This window comes from Pseudophryne corroboree, chromosome 2 (assembly GCF_028390025.1).
Source record: "Pseudophryne corroboree isolate aPseCor3 chromosome 2, aPseCor3.hap2, whole genome shotgun sequence".
Classification (NCBI taxonomy): Eukaryota; Metazoa; Chordata; class Amphibia; order Anura; family Myobatrachidae; genus Pseudophryne; species Pseudophryne corroboree.
In genome coordinates, this window is record NC_086445.1 from 403117297 (window position 1) to 403130014 (window position 12718).

The 12718-nt window shown below is 44.3% G+C and overlaps 1 protein-coding gene across 1 annotated transcript in view; it reads right to left on the reverse strand.

The window, feature by feature from the left end:
• MRPS9 (mitochondrial ribosomal protein S9) overlaps positions 1-12718 on the reverse strand; it is a 216974-nt gene that overhangs the window by 166374 nt on the left and 37882 nt on the right. The window contains exon 2 of the mRNA XM_063953421.1: positions 5348-5527. Within this exon, the coding sequence (XP_063809491.1) occupies positions 5348-5527 (180 nt within the window). The remainder of the gene's footprint in view (positions 1-5347; positions 5528-12718) is intronic.

The following is a 12718-nucleotide window of genomic DNA, read 5'->3' on the forward strand; positions in this document are numbered from 1 at the left end:
CTCTTGCTACAGGTGAAGCTGGTAAGCTAGACTGGAAGAATCTGGGAGAAGGCAGTGCTGCCTTTCCTGTCTGGCAGTAGCCAACTCTGTATTTATATTAACAATCATTCCTTTAAATTAGTCTAACCACTCTGGTTTCTGAACACTACTACACTATGAAGGTAGAGAACACTGGGTACATAGAGAAATCCCCCTGGTGAAGGGGAAAACCTAGTGTTGCATGAGGGACACACAGCCTTCTTCCCAGACATTGTGATATAGCAGAAACACACAGAGTTCAGTGAAAACACAGGAGAGTGAAATAACACAGTAAACCCCAGACAGCCTGAATGGAGTGACACAGAGAGGAATGAGACCAACACACAATTTACGTCAGCCAAAGCAGTGCTCTGCTGGGTACAATTCCAGAGACTTAGTAAGGCAGAATTTGTAAGATAGCCTAAATGCCCCCCTCCCCTCTCTATAAAACCCCCCTGGTACCACTACAATTGGTGATTCAGTAGGTTTTGTGGCGGAGCTGCGCTTACATGCAGCATCAGGAATTGGCGCCGTTCAGCCGCTGGTCCCACTCTCCGGGAAGCCCCGCCCCCTCACTGGCGCACAGTCCCTCTGTTTATACTGGCTTTAATCAGTGTAAAAAGGGGTTTAAAAACCCCTTTATGTCAGCGCCAGTGTGGGTGTCTTAGCGGGCACCGCAGCCTGGTGCCCGCCGCCCTGCATGCCACTAACCAGGACCCCGGTGTCTGTACTCACCGCACCTTGGGCTTCTGTTAGGGGTAGCGGCATGCTGTCGGCGTGTGCGCACACCCTAGGGGCATGTGAAACAGTGCCTCATGAGCTTATTGTCCCGTCAGCGGGGATACAAACCATTAACACCCTGGGAGGTTGGTTCGTCCCCCCCTAAGTCCCAAGATGCAGGCAGACTGATGCCAGCCATTGCTGCCTAAAAAAAACAAACCAACATAAATTTCTGAAGAAAACTCTCTGGCGTTTCAGAGGAATGCACCCGGCTCCTTGGGCACATTCTTCTAAACGGAGTCTGCAAGAGAAGTTTAGAGGGGAGGGGCCAGCACACACTATTGATTTCTTAAAATGCCAGGTAACTACATTTCCCAGTATCCCCTAGGACGTTAGAGAAATTGTATTCCAATGAAATTAAAAGAAAACAAGCAGAATTAGTTGGGTGAAAGGGTGATGATCAAAACCGAAAAGCTCTGCCTATTTTCGGACTGCCTAACATCCCCTCCCACTAACACGTAGTAGGCTAACTATCCAGGTCATTCAACACTGGTGATCTACAACAAACCATTCCCTTTTTAACCCCACCAACTCATTTCATAAAAAAAGCATGGGTGCTTATATAGCCTCAAATTTAATTGCGTATCGGCGACTTTAAGATCATACAATCTAAATTAGTGACAATAAATAAAATATGGCCAATTGGCCATATGGCCTGGAAAGCATTTCCTGGTGTACATTTTAGGAACCTGGGCTTTAGGATGAGAATTATTTTGTGCTGCAGAGATCCCTCTATTTCTCCTCATCCAATATATTCTCACCTGCCCTTACTAAAAAATTATAGATTTGCAAAATGTTTAAAGTGTATTAATTCAATAAATGCCAACCCCTTTCAAATAAAAATAATGCTATAGAACAAATCTATAGACTAATGCTGGAAATCCTCCCTTAGCAATCATTTCTATGATAACTACTGTCTCTATGCATCACGCATAAGTACATGGTCATACTGAAGGGAAAGTGCTGCATTATGCTTCGATCACAAAGACTAAGAGTATACTATGGTCTGGGGAAAGAGCTAGGTCAGAACTGCTATCTCTATTAATTTGCTATCCCAGCTGGGTAGTGGGTAGGCAGCTGTTAATGTGATCAATGACTTACCTAAATGTCATCTCGACTGATTCGCTTATAAATTACCAGCAAGTGAGACTAATGTACAGGTGCTAATTTATTTAAACTGTTCTTTTCACTTCTACGTAGCATTAGAAACTGCATCTGGCACCTAATGTTAGCTGTCAGTTGTACTTAGTCATGCCTGTTCTAATGACTCTGTTCATTAGAAATGAGAACAAATTATGAAATATTGTGAAAAATGATCTAGCAAATAGAATGGACACAGCAAATCAATTAGAGAAATTTCCTGTAGAATTCTCTCTCCTAGCAGGAGGAGAACATGCAGGTTTCCGAGCAAGAGCTGAGATAACAATTAAAAAGCAATTGAAGGGAACTTGGCAGCAGTATTTATCAATCTGCTTGCATTGCGGTGCTAGACTGATGCACCGGCAGGTTAAAATAGTTTAAAGTCTTTACTGGTGGGTGAGGTTGTTCCTAATATTTAATCTAACACTACCGGAAAGCAACTTTTCTAAACATTGCTGGCATAGGGGGTATTTAATTGAAGCTGGAAACTTCCGTCTTGTCAGAAATAATTTTTTTTTTTTTTTTTTTTAGGTCGGAAGCATGGGAAAGTGCTGTCGGGATAAGCGTGACAGCAAGGTTCAGGGAAGGGAGAGGGCCCTTGAAGTAGTATTCCAAAATAGGTGTAAAATATTACTTTTTTTTTTGTTGAGGGGGGGGGGTGGGGGGATTTGTTGATAGCACAGAAACCGTGAAACCCCTTCTTGTGTATGACATGCTCTGTGGCTACTGTAAATTGCTGTCTAGGATACCATTTTCATATATATCCTGCATCAACAGTGCTGCATTTCTTACCCACATATTAAATATGCTTTTGAGACGGTATACAGTACATTAATAAAAATGGAACATTGGATTTAAGATAACATGATCATTGTGTGTGTAAGTTGCAGTTTGGATATATTTGATATATACACCACCTTACCAACTATTTCAGAAAGTCAGGGCATGTCATGCAGTGACATTCTGAAATCTTGGCGAGGTGGAATACCATAAATATAATGTTTGTGATAACCAAGAGTGTTGCTTACTTTTTTCCAATTAAAGTAGAATTAAACATTCTATGTTGTAGACAATACATTTTCAAACAGCTCTCAAATCTAAACCCTCTGCATTTTAGTTGTTCCCTGCTACTAAACAAAAACAGCCTCTTGCAACGCTATATTTATCATAGAATGTATGGGGTTTTTTCTAAATAAAATTGCAGGGGAAAAAAACAAAAACACCCCACAAAAATGACTACTAGTAAAAGAGATGCAGCTAAAAATGTAAGAAAAACACAGTTGTATCTGAATAAGGACACAGCACCTACTGCATTCATTCAAAGCTGGATGTTGCTACAACAAGATGACATGGACAGAACTACTTATAGCCAATGAGAGCAATAGAATGTTAAAGAGCTTCAATCTAGCCAAGTGGTTCCCAAACGCGGTCCTCAAGTCACCCTAATACCCCTTTCACATCGCCAAAGTAACCCGGATTTTTACCGGGTTGCTGTCGAGTCAACCAGGGTAGAGGTGCGAAAGCGCCAGTCTGAATATCTCGGGATGTCCAACCCGGTATTTCTTCCCAGGTTAAAAGAAGGGTTGAACACACCAACCAGCTCCTAACTGTCCTTTTTTAAACCCAGCCTGTAACATGGCAGGAGCTGATTGGCTTGTACTTTATCACTGTGCAATTTATCACTTTTCAAGGCTTAGTACATCTCCACCTTAGAGTTGGACATAAACACAAGCTGCGGATTGCTTTCCCACAACTTTAAATGTTTGCCTTTTTTTATGCACACTCTACCACATTTTGTGCTTATAACATCCTATGCCAAGTGGGCCCAAGACTAATTTATAGGCTGGAAGAATTATGTAGAGGCAGCTCAATTATTGTAAAGACATGTCATCATGAAATGTGTCCAAGATAGGCACGTAAAAGGTACAAATGCACTTGTCTGGATGGACAGAGCTTACAGGTACTAGCACCTTATTGTAAAATGTGACCAGATGAAGACAGCAGACATGGGACTCATTTCATTTGCAAAACTTGTCTAAAACACACCCAATTTTGCAAATGTAGCATAGTTGCTGTAAGCTGCAGTCTATTATGAATCGTGAATCGTGAAAGGTAGATGGAAATAAACCTCTCGTTGAAGGCTATATTTTAGTGCTAAATTTTCAGCCAAATGCAATTTTGTGCAGTGTAAAAGCCCCCCCCAAAAATAAATAAATAAAGGTGATATTAGACAAAAAAGCTGAAACTACAAAGCACAGCATTTACGCTTTTTCCGTGTTAACTTGCAGTGACATAACAGGTCTGCCCGCCTGATGGTCTGACAGTCTAGATGCTAACTATGGGGGAATTCAGACCTGATCATAGATGTGCGAAAAAGCGTACATCTACCATCAAATTCTTTGACATGCGGGAGGACACCCAGCACAGGTAAAGTCCGCCCCGCATGCCGGTTCCGGGGCCCTGCGACGATGATTTTGCATGTTTCGAGCAGCCCTCTGCCTACGCAGCCTAGCTGCAAACGCAGATGGCTACCCGCCATGTTCAGGGTCGCATCGGCTGCGACCTGCCCCAGCAACGGTTCGGACACTCCCCCATTGTCCGGACCATGCCCCTTATACAGAGCATTGATGCCCACAAAATGCAGTGTCAACGCCCCAGTCCAGCCCCCCTCCAGGTCTTAAACTGTGTTCTGGAGAGAACGCAATTTAGGACCTTGCACATGTGCATACCGGCGTACGCGCAAAAATTGCTTCATAGTGATTTCTGCACAACAGCGACAGGGTCTGTATTACGCCCTATGATGCGATTCCATTTGATATGTAGATCTGCTTGGGTGAAGTGGGCGGTCAGCAGTAGCAGCTTCAAGAATTTTTTGTTTAGAACAATATAATGTTTTGTGTAAAATGGAACACACACTGTTAATGTGAACAACATTGCTGTGTCCCAATGACAAAGCTTCACAGTGATATTGATTAACAAGACTATATGTTAATCTATCTATTGTGTTCCCGTGGTGACTTTCGTGCCTTAAAGTTTGCTGAAATCACAAAACACCTTTTTTTGGGGCTAAATACTGTAATTATAGGATAATTCATTGGACATCAGAAACCTCGCCATACACAGAACTTGTAATACCATGACCCCAACTGCAGTAAGAACCGTTCATAATACAAGGAGGCGACTGCAGAACTATATGACAGATCTCTGGTGTACTACCCAACCTGACTATTCCAATAGAAGAGAGAGAGACAGAAGAACAAATATCCTGGTTTTGTACAACAACGTCCCCAGCATTAACCAGACAGTTTGATTAAAATTCAGAGGGAGTTGGGATAGTTACAACGGGGTCAAAGCTTTCAATAAGAAGTTCCACACTAAATTACTTCTCCAACTGAGCAGATACACTTACATCAATGTCCCCTTGGGTAAACGTCTCTGGATCCTCTCCCATCATGTTGGCTAAATGTCTCTTTCCAATGTTGAACTCGTCAATCTGTTTTTTAATAAAAGCCTCCGTGTACTTTTCAGTTCCCGAGGCTGCAACATTTTTCCTCTGTGCTTTGGATGTGGTATGTTTTTGTCGAGAAGCCTATGCCAAAATAAGAGGGGAAGCAGGGATGGAAAAAAAAAATGAAAGAAAATTAATAAAGTTACTATAAAAACACAATCTAAAATTATATATTGGACCAGAAAGAGATTGTAATGTAGGTGATGAAGTTTGAAGTAATTGGACGGTCATTATACTCAGTCTGTACTAACCAGCGTTGCATTGCATATGGACAGCACAAGTCATATTAAAGTAAATATAAAACACTTTTTGCTTCTGAAAATGAAAGCAGCAATCATATGAATTTCCCTTGTGTCAGTTTCACAGGAACACGTATATATTTTTACAATACCCAAACATAAATTCAAAGACTACAAACTTATTTACAGTACACAAAATAAAAAGTTTAATAACTATCACGTAATTAGTGCCTACTTGCCTAGGCTGTTGGACTCCTCCAGTTAACTGGGCATTTTGCACTGGGGGGCTGTGATTAAACCTTTCCTGACACCAAGCCCCACCATTACCCCTGTGACCTTACCTCCAATATTTCACAGAGGGTAAGGGCACAAAGTTGTATACAAACCATGAAACAAACCCATAAATTCTCTGTTATAAATGTTATAGAAATTCCTAATACATGATATTAGAGGTACACTAATGTGGAGTGATCGTATTTAATTTTTTTTTTTTTTTTTTAATAAATCAGAAGCGCATGTGTGTAGGTCTGTAACATCTAAACACATGGCACTCACCGCCTCCATGCATTGCAGCAAGGCATGGGCCAAGCCCTACAGGCAAGCAGTTTTGGCACGTTATAATGCCTTAAAAAGATTGCTTTCCGGAGGTCTAGTGCTTGCGAGTCCCTTCCTAATGTGTTAACTTTTTGTACGCAGGATGCAGAAAAAGCAGCCTGTCCTCATTTTCTCAGAACATCTGTAAAAGGATTTAGAGAAACAAAATCTTACCAGCTGTAAGCAATATAGAACAAAAAATAAGATTTTAAACCTACCGGTAAATCTTTTTCTCCTTGTCCGTAGAGGATGCTGGGGACTTCGTAAGGACCATGGGGTATCGACGGCTCCGCAGGAGACATGGGCACTGTAAAGCTTTAGAATGGGTGTGCACTGGCTCCTCCCTCTATGCCCCTCCTCCAGACCTCAGTTAGGACTGTGCCCAGAGGAGACTGACAGTACGAGGAAAAGGATTTTGTTATCTAAGGGCGAGATACACACCAGCCCACACCATACACACCGTACAACGTGGTATACAATAACCAGTTAACAGTATGAATAAAAACAGCATCAGCCATAGGCCGATCTCAACTGTAACTTAACCCTTAAGTATGCAATAACTATATACAAGTCTTGCAGAATGTTTCCGCACTGGGACGGGCACCCAGCATCCTCTACGGACTAGGAGAAAAAGATTTACCGGTAGGTTTAAAATCTTATTTTCTCTTACGTCCTAGAGGATGCTGGGGTCTCCGTAAGGACCATGGGGATTATACCAAAGCTCCAAGACGGGCGGGAGAGTGCGGATGACTCTACAGCACCGATTGAGCAAACAGGAGGTCCTCATCAGCCAGGGTATCAAACTTATAGAATTTTTCAAAAGTGTTTGAACCCGACCAAGTAGCTGCTCGGCAAAACTGTAATGCCGAGACGCCTCGGGCATCTGCCCAAGAAGAGCCCACCTTCCTAGTGGAATGGGCCTTTACTGAATTTGGTACCGGCGAATCAGCCGTAAAATTAACCTGCTGAATCGTGTTACCGATCCAGCTAGCAATAGTCTGCTTAGAAGCAGGAGCGCCAACCTTGTTGGCTGCCTACAGCACAAACAGTGCATCTGTTTTCCGAACCATAGCCGTTCTGGCTAAATAAAACTTTAAGGCCCTGACTACAAACAGGGGCCTGGAATTCTCCTAGTCACCCGTAGCCACAGGCACTACAATAGGTTGGTTTACATGCAATAACGCTCGATCCGCATGTAAAATCAGATAGGGGCTTTTGTGAGACAAGGCCGCCAATTCGGACACCCGCCTCGCAGATGCCAATACCAATAACATGATCACTTTCCAAGTTAGAAAATTCAATTTAACTGTTTGAAGCGGTTCAAACCATTGTGACTTAAGGAAACTTAACACCACGTTAAGGTCACATGGTGCCACTGGGGGCACAAAAAGAGGTTGGATGTGTAACGCTCTTTTTACCAAAGTCTGGACTTCTATGAGAGAAGCCAATTCCTTCTGAAAGAATATGGATAAGGCAGAAATCTGCACCTTAATTGAGCCCAACTTTAGGCCCATATCCACTCCTGTCTGTAGAAAATGGAGAAAACTTCCTAGTTGGAAAACCTCAGTAGGAACATCCTTGGCTTCACACCAAGACACATATTTTCTCCCGATACGGTGATGGTGCTTCGCCGCAACATCTTTACTAGCTTTAATAAGAGTAGGAACGACCTTCTCTGGAATACCCTTTTCAGCTAGAATTTGGTGTTCAACCGCCATGCCGTCAAACGTAACCGCGGTAAGTCTTGGAAAACGTACAGCCCCTGTAGTAGCAGGTTCTCCCTGTGAGGAAGGGGCCAACGGATCTTCTGAGATCAGTCCCTGAAGATCTGCATACCAGGCCCTTCAAGGCCAATCTGGAACAATGAGTATTGTCTGCACTCTTGTTTGTAATATAAATCTCAAAATTTTTGGGATGAGAATACGTGGAGAGAGCACATAGACAGACTGAAACACCCACGGTGTCACCAGGGTGTCCACCGCCCCTGCATGAGGGTCCCTCGACCTGGAACAATACGTCCGAATCTTCCTGTTGAGGTGTGATGTCCTCATGTCTTACATGCTTTTTCGCCCCGCGAAGAATCCTGGTGGCTTCTGCCATTTCTGCTCTGCTTTTTGTCCTGCCCTGGCGGTTCACCTGCGTCACTGCCTCGACGTTGTCTGACTGGATCAGAACAGGCAGGATTGTTAAGAAAGAGAGAGAGAGACCCTGGCCCGGGAGGACCGGGCTCCGATGTATGCGACGGTGGGACCCTGACCACTTGTCCAGAAGATCCCACCGAAAGGTCCGTGTGGAATGGCCTCGTAGGCCCCACTATCCTTCCTAATAAATGAGTGCATTTAGTCTCTGACCATGTTCTGGAGTACTTGGGCTTTTTCCTCTGGGAGAAAGACCTTTTGTTTTTCTGTGTCCAGAATCATGTCCAAAAACGGCAGTCGAGTTGTTGGAAACAACTGTGACGTTGGTAGATTTAGGATCCCGCCGTGTTGTTGTAGTATTCTCAGGGAGAGAGATACACTTTGTAATAATTTTCCCCCTTGAACTCGCCTTTATCAGGAGATCGTCCAAGTATGGGATAAATGTGACGCCTTGCTCACGCAGGAGCACCATCACGTCCGCAATGAACGTGTCGGACGTGGGAATAACAATCCTGTACAGTGAATCTTAGGTACGCCTGATGAGGAGGATAAATGGGGACATGAAGGTATGCATCCTTTATGTCAAGTGACACCATAAAAACCTCCCCTTCCAGGCTGGAGGATCACTGCCCGGAGAGATTCCATCTCGAATTTGAACCTTTTCAGATATAGGTTCAGGGATTCTAGATTCAGAATGGGCCTGACCGAGCCATTCGGTTTCGGGGCCACAAAATACGCTTGAATAAAACCCCTTCCCCTGTAGAAGGGGAACCTTGATAATCACATACTGATGATACAGTTTCTGTATGGTAGCTGCCACCGTTTCCCTCTCTGAGAAGGAAACTGGCAAGACAGATTTGAAAAATCGGTGAGGAGGCACATCTTCGAATTCTAATTTGCATCCCTGGGATACAATTTTTACCGCCCAAGGATCCAAGTCCGACTGAACCCAGACTTGTCTGAAGAGTCGAAGATGTGCCCCCCCCCCCCCGGCGCGGACTCCCTCAGCGGAGCCCCCGCGTCATGTAGTGGATTTTGTAGAGGACGGGGTGGACTTTTGTCCCTGGGAAATAGCCGTAGCTGGTGTTCTTTTCCCTCTACCTACACCTCTGGCGAGGAAGGAAGAGCCCCGACCCTTTCTGAACTTATACGACCGAAGGGACTGCATTTGATATTGCCGTGTTTTCTTTTCCTGTGGGGGAACATAAGGCAAAAGAGTAGATTTACTTGCGGTCGCTGTGGTTACCAGATCCGCGAGGCTCTCCCCAAATAAAACTTCACCTTTGTAAGGCAAAGTCCTTATTTTTTTCTTTTTTCTTCTTAAACAACATACCTGTCCCTTGGCGGGTCCACAGGGACCGTCTAACAGAGATCTTTATGGCATTGGCTCTTGAACCCAACAGCCCAATATCACTCGCAGCTTCTCTTATATATTATGCTGCATCTTTAATGTGACCCAAGGTCACCCAAAATGGCATCTTTTTCTTAGTGATGAGCGGAGTTTTTCTAGGGTGTCAATGTCAGATAACAAGTTATCTACCCACGCTGCAACTGCGCAACCCACCCATGCCGACGCTACTGCTGGCCTTAGTAGGGTACCTATAAATTGATTTTAAGGTAGTTTTCTGTCTGCAATCAGCAGGACTCTTAAAGGCTGCCGTATCAGGGGAAGGTAGCGCCCCCCTTTTTTGACAAGTGCGTAAATGCCATGTCCACCGTGGGTGAGTATTCCCACCGTAACCTGTCCTGGAAGTGGAAAGGTTACGCCATAATATTTCCTTGGGAATCTGCAGTTTCTTATCTGGAGTTTCCCAAGCTTTATCAAACAGGGCGATCAGCACGCGAGATGGGGGAAAAGTTACCTCAGGATCCTTTCCCTTAAACATGCCGACCTTTGTGTCAGAGACAGAAAGGTCCCCCAGTGATATGCAAAACATCTTTAATTGCTACAATCATATATTGAATACACTTGTCCACCCTTGGGTGCACTTAGCATCATCACCGTCGACACTGGAGTCAGAATCCGTGTCGGTATTGGTGTCTACTACCTGTGAAAAGGGACGGTTCTGCGACCCCGAAGGGCCCTGTGACACAGTAAAAGCTATGGATTGACTACCTGCTTTAATCCTTGGACTCAACTTTGTCCAAACTTTGTAAGAAAGTCACATTAGTCATTCAATCAGGTGTCGGCGGCGCCGACGGAGACACCACAACCTGCTCTGCCTCCTCCCTATATGAGCCTTCCACCTCAGACATGTCGACACAGACGTACCGACATCCCCACACACACAGGGATACCTAATATAATGGGGACTGACCCACCATAAGACCCTTAGGAGAGACAGAGAGAGAGAGTATGCCAGCACACACCCAGCACCATTGTATACTGAGAAAAAAACCCCAGTCTGTCAGCGCTTTTTATTACAAGTGTAAATCACCACATATTTTGCGCCAATAAACGTGCCCCCCCCCCCCCCCTCGTTTTGACCCTCTGTATTAACTAACAGCAGGGGAGAGTCCGGGGCCGCTTCTCTGTATGCTGAGAACAAATGGCGCTGGTTAGTGCTGGAGGAAACAAGCTCCGCCCCCCGACGGCGGGCTTCGTTCCCGCTCTAAATCTTTATACTGGCGGGGGATTCTGAATATATATACTTTTTGGTGTATATAAGTACTTTGCCAGTGTTATGTGAGGTATATTAATGCTGCCCAGGGCGTCCCCCCTGCGCCCTGCACCCTTAGTGTGGTGCCTGTGTGTGTGAGCTGGGAGCAATGGCGCGCAGCGTTACCACTGCGCGTTACCTCATGAAGATCTGAAGTCTTCTGCTGCCTTTGAAGTCTTCTTTCTTCTTATACTCACCCGGCTTCTATCTTCCGGCTCTGTGAGGAGGACAGCGGCGCGGCTCTGGGACGAACTACAGGGTGAGACCTGTGTTCCGACTCCCTCTGGAGCTAATGGTGTCCAGTAGCCTAAGAAGCAGAGCCTATCATTTAAGTAGGTCTGCTTCTCTCCCCTCAGTCCCACGAAGCAGGGAGCCTGTTGCCAGCCGTGCTCCCTGAAAATAATAAACCTAACAAAAGCTTTTTCAGAGAAACTCAGGAGAGCTCCCCTGCAGTGCATCCAGTCTCCTCTGGGCACAGGAAATAACTGAGGTCTGGAGGAGGGGCATAGAGGGAGGAGCCAGTGCACACCCATTCTAAAGCTTTACAGTGCCCATGTCTCCTGCGGAGCCGTCGATACCCCATGGTCCTTACGGAGTCCCCAGCATCCTCTAGGACGTAAGAGAAAAATAAAAGCTCAGAATCAATGTTAATTTCTCATTGCAGGTACAAGTTTATCCTGTGTACGGCTCTATTATAATGCCATTGGGAGACTCTCCTTGAAATCCCTGAGAATATTGCTTTACAATTCACACAATAGAAATCTAGGCTGGCTTTCACACTGGTGACTAAGCAGATGTAACTATTCCACGGGGTAGAGCACCTTAGTAGTGGGATACATACACATGAAAAAGGTGCAATATTGCATAGTTGCTACAAAGGAAACCAGGGTGAACCCATCTATTTAGGACTATAAAGTGAACAGGAATTTATTTCCCTTTCCTTCATCTTTATAGGACATGTCAAGGATCAGGCCAAAGGGAGACTGTCTCCGTACACTTACATGAATTAAGTACAAATAAAAATATATCATATAAATAACGTCATTAACACAGATCTGACCAGACAGTTTACTTTTATAGTCACTGGGAGGAGCACTGCAAAACTGAGGAATGAGAAGGAACATTTTCGTCATGACTATCACAATGATTTAAAATCCCCTACGGAGGATAACATATCAGATAACTAAGCCAATGCTATCTGTAATTGACAGTATCATGGTTTGAAGCCACTGGACAAAGCACTGCCCACACCACAGAATTAGATAAATGCAGTGGGTGTTCTCCTATACACACTTGCTGAAGACGCTCAGTCTTTTCCCTTCCTGGCACATACCAAATAGATCTCCGCTCACTGCCAGCAGACCTCTTAAAGCTGCCAAATACATGACACGGTCCATTTGTTAGTCCTGTTGTTTTCATTTACTATTCTCTTTTCTATCATGGATATTTTTCCCCTAGATGTACTCTCCAGCAAGCCAATTTTATTTACTAACAAACAAAACCTAACTAATTATCTGTTGTAAGTTTTTCGGTTGAACAGCTGTTTGCGGCTTATTTATTTTCTTTCATAATAAACACCTACTGGTGAAGGTCTTCGTCGCACCACAAATACCTGTTACTTATGATAGCAAATGGGTTATA